The sequence below is a fragment of the Schistocerca nitens genome, chromosome 2 (genome assembly GCF_023898315.1).
Source record: "Schistocerca nitens isolate TAMUIC-IGC-003100 chromosome 2, iqSchNite1.1, whole genome shotgun sequence".
NCBI classification, from domain to species: domain Eukaryota; kingdom Metazoa; phylum Arthropoda; class Insecta; order Orthoptera; family Acrididae; genus Schistocerca; species Schistocerca nitens.
This window is the reverse complement of record NC_064615.1, coordinates 1,018,631,202-1,018,642,029: the sequence shown is the minus strand read 5'-3', so window position 1 is coordinate 1,018,642,029 and position 10,828 is coordinate 1,018,631,202. Positions and strand designations below refer to the sequence as shown.

Here is a 10,828-nt window from a genome sequence, read left to right as displayed (position 1 = left end):
ACATCTGAGGTCATAAGTTCACTAGGCTTAGAACTGCTTAAACCTAACCTAAGGACATCACACACATCCATGCCCGAGGCAGGATTCGAACCTGCTACCGTAATAGCATCGCGGTTCCGGACTGAAGCGCCTAAAACTGCTCGGCCACAGCGGCCAGCGCTGGTACATTAATAACCAGCGTAAACACCAGAATGTAGAATGCAAACATAGGTGTCAGATGCCAGTTTCTGGGATGGAGTTCCATGCCTGTTGCACTTGGTTGGTCAGTAAAAGGGAGGTTAATGGTGGTTGTGGATGACGGTGGAGTTGTCGTCCGATGATGTCCCACATGTGTTCAGCTCGTGACAGATCTGGTGATCGAGCAGGTCCGGGCAACATGTTGACGGTCTGCAGAGCATGTTGGGCTACAACAGTGGTATACGGCAGGCGTTATACTGTTGGAAATGAATGGCTGTGCTACAGGTCGAAAACCAGACAGCCGAACAATTTTGCAGACAGGGTGCATAGGAGAAACACGAGAGGGCTCCATCTGTCATACGAAGTCACACCCCACACCTCCACGGGTAGGTCCCGTGCGTCTACACGCAGACAGGTTTGGGGTAGGCGCCCAACTGGCCTTCTTCTAGCCAACACATGGCCATCAACGAGGCCGAACCAGTTTTCATCAGAACGCATAGCAAGCCTCCAACCTTTCCTCTAATGAACTCTCGCTTGTCACCACTGCATTCGCAAATGCCGGTACTTTGTCGTCAGTGAAAGGCATACTACAGGGCGCCTAGCTCGGGTTCGTTGTGTCTCTGTCGTGTGCTGTTGCTGTTGCTGCTCCAGATTCAGTACCATGCAACAGAGACATGTGCAGAACACGATGATCTGTCATCTCGGTAGCGCCACGTGGCCGTCTAGAGTCCGGTCATCTTGCGACTGTACATCCTCGTGACCACCACTGCCAACAAACATGTACAGTGGCAACATTTTTGCCAAGTAGCTCTGAAATGTCGCAGAAGAAACATTCATCTTCTCGTAGTCCCATTACACCACCTCGTTCAAACTCAAAGAGGTGTCAATAATGGCGTCTTTGGTGCCTTAAAGGCATTCTTGACCTACTAATCTCACCACGCACAATCTCAAAGGCTACAGCGTGTGTTCACAGTAAACTTGATTTGCAACCTCTTAGTGGTGTTACTGACGCCACTCTTAATCGACAGGCACGGAATTTGAATAGAAATCATCTTTCAGATGTAGAAACACTCGTACCAACTTTCGTTTATGTCGCACACCTCCTTCTTGATGTTGGGATTTTTCCGTCAGTGTACTACCGAATATGATAATGTTGGGAGTAGGAAACTTAATTTACACTACTGGCCATTAAAATTGCTACACCACGAAGATGACGTGTTACAGACGCGAAATTTAACCGACAGGAAGAAGATGCTGTGATATGCAAATGATTAGCTTTTCAGAGCATGCACACAAAGTTGGCGCCGGTGGCGACACCTACAACGTGCTGACATGAGGAAAGTTTCCAACCGATTTCTTATACACAAACAGCAGTTGACCGACGTTGCCTGGTGAAACGTTGTTGTGATGCCTCGTGTAAGGAGGAGAAATGCGTGCCATCACGTTTCCGACTTGGATTAAGGTCGGATTGTCGCCTATCGCAATTGCGGTTTATCGTATCGTGACATTGCTGCTCGCGTTGGTCGAGATCCAATGACTGTTAGCAGAATATGGAATCGGTGCGTTAAGGAGGGTAATACGGAACGCCATGCTGGATACCAACGGCCTCGTACAGCACCCCCTATAGAGGAAAGCCTGCGCGCCCGCTCAGTGACGTCACGCACGTAGTCTGGTGCCGGTGCTCGCAGTCCGTTTGGCCACAGCAATAAGACTGTTACGGAAACCGCACGAGGAAAATTCGTAAAGAAATCTGACATACCTCTCTCATGAATTACAAGATTTCCTTTCTCAAATGACCCAGTTCTTTTGTCTGTAACTTATTTCTGCATACCATTTAGCCCCGACGTAAAAAGTGGCTGTAATAACTTTCATTATCTGAGGCATCAAAACTCCCAAATGAATGGACCCATTTCATTGTAGTTTATTTTAAAGTTGCTTTAATGGGGATTGTCACGACTTGTTTGATGGCAGTTTGGTTAGCCGTTCAAAGATCGTCAGCTACACAAAGTGCAAGTGTTTGCCACCAGTGTGCTCTTTTCCAATACCATTCCTAAACTGTAAGTGCTGTAGTATAAATTGTAAATCTCGAAAAGGCCAATATAAACGTCTGCAACGGTATACATTTATCTTTTATGGCTGGCCACCATTCACCATTCTTCCGTTTTGCAGCTCCTGTGTAAGACGATTTTTAATGACAAAAATTTTGATTGAAAGCCACCCGCGAAAGATTCTCGTATGCTCTCGCGGACTTTCTATTAGGGTTTTTGTTATGTTTTTTAAGTTAAATATTGCATCACTTTGACGCAGGTCTAATAGTGTGGACAGCAATTTGCAAAGTAGCACACTGGCAGCTAACATTTTAAGGACACTGTTATTGCCGCTGCTTATTCCTTATGTAGCAAAATCTATTTTAAAACCTGGTTGGATGATATACGTGTGAATTAAAAAAAGAAACACGAAAATTGGGCAAATAGTGTTCGAATTATAACACCCCCTAGAGAGAGGCACCGGTAATAAGCAATAGTATGAGTCGTTTCAAAAACTAACACTGCCCTGAAAGACATGTTCTACATATGTTTTAGTCCACCATTTCAGCAACCTCGTATTCATGCTTTTTTTTAAATTTAAAGAAATTTCTCCTGTTAATATTTTTTAAGTAAAATGCAGTTCTAATGAATGATATGATATCTCTTCTCAGTTTGTGCACCTTTCCCTAAGAAACTTTCTTTCCATTAAGAAAATCTCACTGACCTGAGATGAGTATGTAATGGTATTGCCATAAAGTTTTGGTATGCCAATACAAATTTCAATGAATTCTCTTTTCTCAGTAAGTTAACTAAATTTCCATTATGTATTGAAATTACATGAGGTCTCAAAATACAGATTACCAGGTTAGAATTTCGCTGCTCTAAACTGAATACCTTTGAAGAAAGAATGTTTCTGTACTAAGAAGTATATACTTTGAAACAAACTGTTTGCATGAATTGCACATAAATAAATTTCAACTACGAAGTAAACTTTCATTTCATCTGTTGAGAAGTTTTATGACGTGATGTGACCTGTGATGAAATAATTGTGAAAAATGAACACTTACCTTCATTTGGCATCACATTTGGGCTGCACTCACCAGTGGCTTAGATACTTCATCCTTCCGTAAGTTTGGGGAAAGGGGTGGGGGTGGTGGTTCAGCTCTATTTAGTTGCAATACTTTAACAGATCATCATTCCAAAATATATATACTGGTAATTGTTTAGAAGTGGAAAAAAAGTTTCATCTACTGACCATGCTGATATGAATGAATGCAAATTAAGTAAAAAAATTCTGTGTATGAATGAATTTATTTATTTCTTTTGTTCATCTTCCATACACTCTTGTCAATCACTAACACATGGAATGAGAAAAATTTTAGATTATAGTGGTTCACAATAGAAAATTATAGATGTACAGCATGAATACTATGTAGGGACAAAATAATTAAGACTTATGGACACCAAGGCCAAACATTAACAATAACCACATTCTTGAGACTTAAGTTTCATAATTTTAGGAATAATAATGATAAATTTTGAACAACATTAATTATTAAATTGCTATTTTATAATCTCCAGGGTAGTAATGGAAGGTCTTTAAGTGGGACACTAAAAGAATGCAAATAAAACACTGCACCATAAAGTTTTGTGTAGGAAGAATGCATATGAAAGCACTGTAGTAGAAAAATGGCAATGCATATAGACATTATATTAGGTCACCCTGTAAATTGCAAGTAATTACCAACTGTAAGTGTATGTTATGTGGCAAAAATGTGTCAAGTGGTGTTGGAATATGATCTGCTAACATTAATTAGATTAGGTGAGTGATAAGCAATTGTGACAGGCTTAAGCTTTTTTAATATTCTTTTATAAACAAATATATTCAAAAAGCCAACAGAAGGGCATACCTTAGAGTCCACCTCAGATTTTTTCTCCTCAGCAAAGATGAGCTAACAAGAAGGCACTTTATGGCACAGAGCAAGCATCTATTTAAAGAACTCAGTAATTAGTCAACCTGAGGATTAGTGGCACTCAATAGTGCTTGTAACAGAAGTGAGAGCTGTTCCAGAATTACATTACTATTAGATGAGGAGACCTGCCAATCATTATACACAAAGGCCATGAAAGTACTGCAAAGCCCTCCCCCACCAGCTTCTCCATTTGTATTGGTAGTAAAATATATGCAAACATGATCTACATAAGAAAATGTTGAGAGAACAACAGTTATAACAGCTGCAGAGAAAGTAGTAAACTCAGAAAAAGAGGGGCAATTGTCACAGCATGCACATCTGCACTCATAACAGTGACAGTAGTAGAAGACAGAGGAACACCACGAACACTACGTGAAATCGAAGTTTGTCTACCTAAAGAATGCATAAATACTATAGTAGCTTTTTCAACAGTAACAATTAATGAATCATTACAAATTGGCAGATTTCTCACATGTATCACAAGCTAAAGTAATAACTTCAGTATACAAAGAAAAGTGTTGCAGAGAATGTAGAGAACTATAGAGCAATTTTGCTCTTGTCTTCCATTTATCACCAAAACAAACTAACCTTGTTTGCAAAAAAAGTGGAGTCTGCTATAGCACAGTTTGTGTAAGTTTTTCTCAAAATAATAAAGGAAGGTGATCAAAATGGCATTGTCTTGTCTTTGTCAAAGGCATGTGCCATGTTGGGCCACATAACTTTATTACACAAATTAGAAATACTATGAATAAGGCATGCAGCAAAGAAGTGGTTTAAGTCATACTCGGAAAAGCAAGCGAAATGATTTTTAGGTTTCACATACTATAACAAGATTACTATTGGTCCTCTCTGCCTGCCACACCCCCTCCCCTCCCTCCTGTATGTATCATTCACCACCCAACTTGAGAAAGAATTAGTGTAAGATTCTTTATATTAAAGATTAATTTCTTTGATAAAAATTTCACGTTAGGATATTAGTGTTGATAGCTGTTAGCAGCTGTATATTAAAATATTTATACAAACTCTCAGCCATAAGTTGCAATTTGGTAAGTTTGACTAGTTTCAGATTAACCTGACTAGTTCAGCTTAAGAGGCATTTGTTGATGTGGCAATATTACTGATGACAGGTTTTGTATTAATGATTTAAAAAGAATCTAAGATAAAGATTTCAAAATTATGTTGTAAGAGTTTGCAGTTTTCGCTGAGTGTTTTTTGAACTTTTTTTTCCATTAACCTTTTTACAGTAGTTGTTTAAAAATATATTGACACCAACCCAAACAACACTTTTCATTATTGCCTGGGATGAATGTCCATTGCAGCATACCCCATCAAATAATAAAAAGTCATTTTCGTGAAGAGTAGCAAGTGCTACTGCACAGGCAATAGCACGTTGATTCGTACAGGCAAGAAAATCTCTTTCATGTTCTTTGAGAAGTTTGCTGATGACAATATAAGTGTAGACAATCATATTTAAAATAGTGTCTGATGGGTATTTTAGTCCTCCATGATCAAGTCTCTGTATCAAACTAAAATGTTCGTTTATTGGCAACTCCTTTTCAATCACAATTTCATTAAGGCAACTCTCACATTTCAGCTTCTTAATCACTGCATGAGCACAGTAGCCTGCAATGAAAGTTAAAGACGTTGCAATATCTTTCACTGAAAGAACATCGTCTTGAGTTACACTGACTTCTATGTCTAATGTGTCTGTTTCTTCAACTTCAGAAAACATAAAAATTTTTATGGCCCCTACTGTGATATTGCCATAGGAAGGAGAACATAAAACTAAAGGCATTACACTTTGAATTCGAAGCTTCTTTTCTGCTTCATAGACTTGTGTCACTGAAACATTGTATTGGGAACCTGCAAGCTGTCTATACTTTCCAAAACGCCGCTCAAGCACATCTGTTTGTAGCTTGGCTGTCAGTAAATAGCTCATACCTAGCTCTTCAGTACAGTATCGAGCAATCTCTACCACGGCATATGTTGTATGCTGAATAGCAAAAAATGTTTCTTTTGTGAGAAACCCACTTGACAAACCCTTTGCTTTCCACACATCAAGCCAGTCTAGAAAATCTAGCAAAAATTGCATAGAAACGCTATCAGTTGTCAACGGATCCATATAAGGATTCTGTTTGTGTTTCCCTTTAAACACTGATTTCACATTCATGACATCAAACCATTTTGTTATTATTCGAATGTATTCTGCTGTTGATGGTGCATGTCTCAAATCAAATTTATCACTAGCTACCTCAAGGCCCTCTGACACATGTCGATTGAATATCTGCAGCACTAGTTTCATACTCTGTTTTTCTAATGATGTAGGGCAAAGTGATTTGAGAGACAATGTGTGACAATATTTTACTAAAGAACTGGAATCTATGTCATAAATCTGTTTCAGTGTTTTAAAAGAAGCTACAGAAAACTTATTTTCTTTCACTTCTTTTCTAACTGGAAACTGAGGATAAAACATATCTTTACCATCATTTTTTTGGTTCAGCCACACATTTCTTATGCATTTAACAATGTGTACGGCATCAATTAAAAAGAAAAGTGGGCGATTAGGATCAGATGGATGTTTAAAAACTATATTAACAGCTTTATCCAGAGAAAACATTGACATGGTTTTGCTATTGATTTTGTTGTTGTCAGTTACCACACAAAAAACCCTATAGCCTATTAGTTCAAGGCCATTTATTATGGCCAGTAGCACATCGTATAATGCATTAGATGAAATGGTTTTCACCGGTAAAATGTGAACAACATCCCTGTACAAAGACTTGACACTCTGCAACATAAATACAAATGCTGAATTTGCAGCACATTCCGAGTTATATGACATGCCCAAAACACTACCTCCTTTATATTCCAAATAAGAATTTAGATGAATTTCATCTACACTCAAAACAACATTGACATCATTGCTGTTCAAGTATTGAAATTTCTGTCTTGCATAGGACAGGAAATTACTTCCCCCAAGCCTTTCGTGAGATGGATTCACATTAAATTTGCTGCAGACCCTACGCAGAGTGCTTGGATGTGGCATTTTCATTAATGAGCTGCTACGTAAAAAATTGTAAGCATGAGATGAAATGGAAAATAGCAAACAACACAGTATCATAAATGTAGAACTAAACCTATGATTAAATTTCTTTACATTTATGAGACTAACTTGTTCATATATAAAGTCTACCATCTCCTTTTCACTCTCCTGTAAACTGTCTTTCAGCACTCCTAGACTGTCTTTCACTATCTCTACAATACTATCTATAGAAGTTTCTGAGTGCCCACAATCTGTGTCTGAAAACTCCTGCAGTACACTGACAATTTCATGGATATTGGTTACAATTACAGGAAAAGATCTTTTTCCTAATGTCTTAATTTGTACATCTTTCTTAAACAATGAAACATTTAAATTACTATCTATAACGACAGAATGTGTGATTAATGGTGCTGGATTTCTTATTATCTTTAAAAAACAAACAAAATCACTGTGTTTTTCGATCACACTCCACTCGTTGGGCAAATCCACTTCCTTCGTACGCAACATCAACTCTTCTAAAGAACTGAAGCTGAAAGTGTTTTCATAGTCCTTCTGTGATGCTAAACTATATTGTAACGCTGCAGCTAACTGCTCATTTTCAAGCCTTTGCTTTTTCTCCTCTGGCCCTTCACGTCTACTTTCTTCCTTTGAAAGGTAGGAAGGACAGTTTGGGAGTAGTGATGGAACTGCATGTGGTCTCAAACGTGGTTTGAGAAGGGGGGCTCTTAATAACTGACCAGTCCTTTCATCCACAATTTGTGTTTCCCAAATAACATCATCCTTGTGGAAGTGAACATGACATACCTGTAATTAAAAATGAATAAAAAATGAAAACTGTGCTTACAACTGAATGTGATGACAATATTAATAGTGTGAAAACAATTTATGAATATAAAGTTAGTTTCTAGTTCTAAAATACAAATAGACTCCCAACTAAAATGCAGAATACTCAAGTGATAAATGTGGCCATGGCATAGTAACTCTATAAAACAATAACACTTCAATATCAAAACACATGCAGTTACATGTCATGGCAACAAGCTCTTAAAGAGATGGTGAAATGAAGAAAGTACTTTCCCCATCAAAAATTACAAACATTGACTAATGTTTGTAGCATGATTCAATAACAGTGACAATTTTTTTTATAATTTAGCCTTGAAGCTCATATATTCACAAGAGGGGTGGGACTTTTGCTTAATGTCTTGCTCTATTCCCCCCCACCCCCCACCCCCCACACACACCTCGGACACAAGAAAGCATGATGACACCAAACTCACACAGGTGTAATCCATAGAAGCAACTGTGACACAGTAACAGAATAATACAAAGTAATTGTCACACTGTGTAACCTTTAGAACTATGAAATACTTAAAGGTAGTGCTTTTTATCAGATAGACACTGTTTTGCTTTTGATATCAGTTCATAACTTACATAAAAACTGACAGTATGATGAACTAATACATTGCCACTTATGTGCTACCTATTAGGCTAAACATGAGCACACAATTGCTTTCAAGTACTGTAGCTGTGTATCTATAAGACAGCTGTGTAGGTCACTGGCATGTATCTGAAATTCCAGACCCAGAAAGTAAGAATTTGTAAAATCCACAAGTATTTTTTATATGTTTTCACAGTTTCTCCCTTTGCATTTTGTGATGGCCTGTTAATCCATTCATGTACTCATTCATTTTTCCTGTCTATGGTTCACTGTTAAGTCTAAAGCCTACTATATTCCCTAATAGTAACATTCCTTGCAATGACTTCAAATTCCCACCAATAATTTATTAAAAACAAGCGACTGAGACACTGTTTTTACTTCATTTTCAATTTCTGGGTAAACCACATTACTTGTTTTTGAACAGGCAACTTCCTAAAGACTTTTACAGCAAAAAGAAACACTAAATACAGAAGCAGAATACATCGAAAGTCGTCTGTATCTTAAGTGCACGTACTTAATTATAAACCGACTTTTATTCCTAACAACAGGCAGCATAAACAGTAAGTATAAAGATATACTGAGATATTTAACTACGTAAGTATGACTGTGCTTAGGCTATACTGGTTGAACTTACAGAATTCATATAACCTATACCAGCTAAACTGTAGAATTGCCAGGGCAAGAAAACGAAACGCTATTTAGTTCGGCACTTATTCAGTTAAGATCTATTAGTCAAAATGTCGCTGACCTTCCTTACTGCATAAGTGCCTATTCTGTGTTAGCACACTTAACCTCTTTTAAGAAATAAACAAAACAAATACTTACTCTTGAACTTGAAGAAGGAGTGAAGTTATGTCTGCGAATACGTGACAACCATTTCTTCCTCGTTGCTTCATCCTCCGGAAATTTAAACACGGTTACTTTTGGTCCACCGTCGTAATTTCCTCTACAATTCGGCACACAACAACGATACGGCATTTTGCAGGCAACGAAATTTTCACAGCAAAGAAAAACAGATCACCAGTTTAGTGCACAGAAACTAAACAACCAAATCACGTACACTAACGCAGGAACACCATTCACTATAATACTAAACTGACGCGTAACTCGCCGAACGACTATTCACAAGCACTGTTCCGTGAAACTGTTGAAGAAGGGACTATGTGTGTAGCCATCTTGTGACGTCACGCACTACGTAGACAGGCTTTCTTTTACAGGGGGTGCTGCCTCGTATCACTAGCAGTCCAGATGACAGGCATCTTATCCGCCACGTCTCGATCCCTGAGTCAACAGATGGGGACGTTTGCAAGACAACAACCATCTGCACAGACAGTTCGACGATGTTTGCAGCATCATGGACTATCAGCTCGAAGACCATGGCTGCGGTTACCCTTGACGTTGCATCACAGATAGGAGCGCCTGCAATGGTGTACTCAACGACGAACCTGGGTGCACGAATGACAAAACGTCATTTTTTCGGATGACTCCAGGTTCTGTTTACAGTATCATGATTGTCGCATCCGTGTTTGGCGACATCGCGGTGAACGCACATTGGAAGCGTGTATTCGTCATCGCCACACTGGCATATTACCCGGCGTGATGGTATGGGGTGCCATTGGTTACACGTCTCGGTCACCTCTTGTTCGCATTGACGGCACGTTGAACAGTGGACGTTGCATTTCAGATGTGTTACGACCCGTGGCTGTACCCTTGATTCTATCTATGCGAAGCCCTACATTTCAGCAGGATAATGCACGACCGCATGTTGCAGGTCCTGTACGGGCCTTTCTGGATACAGAAAATGTTCGACTGCTGCCCTGGCCAGCACATTCTCCAGATCTCTCACCAATTGAAAACGTCTGATCAATGGTGGCCGAGCAACTGGTCGTCACAATACGCCAGTCACTACTCTTGATGAACAGTGGTATCGTGTTGAAGCAGCATGGACAGCTGCACCTGTACACGCCATCCAAGCTCTGTTTGAATCAATGCCCAGGCGTATCAAGCCAGTTATTGCGGCCAGAGGTGTTTCTTCTGGGTGCTGATTTCTCAGGATCTATGCACCCAAACTGCGTGAAAATGTAATCATATGTCAGTTCTAGTATAATATATTTGTCCAATGAATACCCGTTTATCATCTGCATTTCTTCTTGGTATAGCAATTTGAATG

The 10,828-nt window shown here is 39.0% G+C and overlaps 1 protein-coding gene across 1 annotated transcript; it reads right to left on the bottom strand.

Annotated features, from left to right (window-relative positions):
* Nucleotides 1-5,545: 5,545 nt before the first annotated feature.
* LOC126235509 (uncharacterized) lies at nt 5,546-9,857 on the bottom strand. The gene is made up of 3 exons (XM_049944226.1): nt 9,484-9,857; nt 5,765-8,024; nt 5,546-5,616 (listed from the first exon to the last, which is right to left on the bottom strand). The coding sequence occupies exons 1-3, from the start codon at nt 9,634-9,636 to the stop codon at nt 5,546-5,548; spliced, it is 2,484 nt and encodes an 827-aa protein (XP_049800183.1). The 5' UTR covers nt 9,637-9,857.
* Nucleotides 9,858-10,828: the final 971 nt, after the last annotated feature.

Bases quoted from the DNA above. Each gene is read 5' to 3' on its own strand.
- LOC126235509 (XM_049944226.1), bottom strand. From the start codon at position 9,636: ATGCCGTATCGTTGTTGTGTGCCGAATTGTAGAGGAAATTACGACGGT. The intron at 8,025-9,483 runs GTAAGTATTTGT...TTTTAATTACAG, and splicing joins CTCCTTCTTCAAGTTCAAGA to GTATGTCATGTTCACTTCCA. The intron at 5,617-5,764 runs GTGAGAGTTGCC...TATTGTCATCAG, and splicing joins AGTGATTAAGAAGCTGAAAT to CAAACTTCTCAAAGAACATG.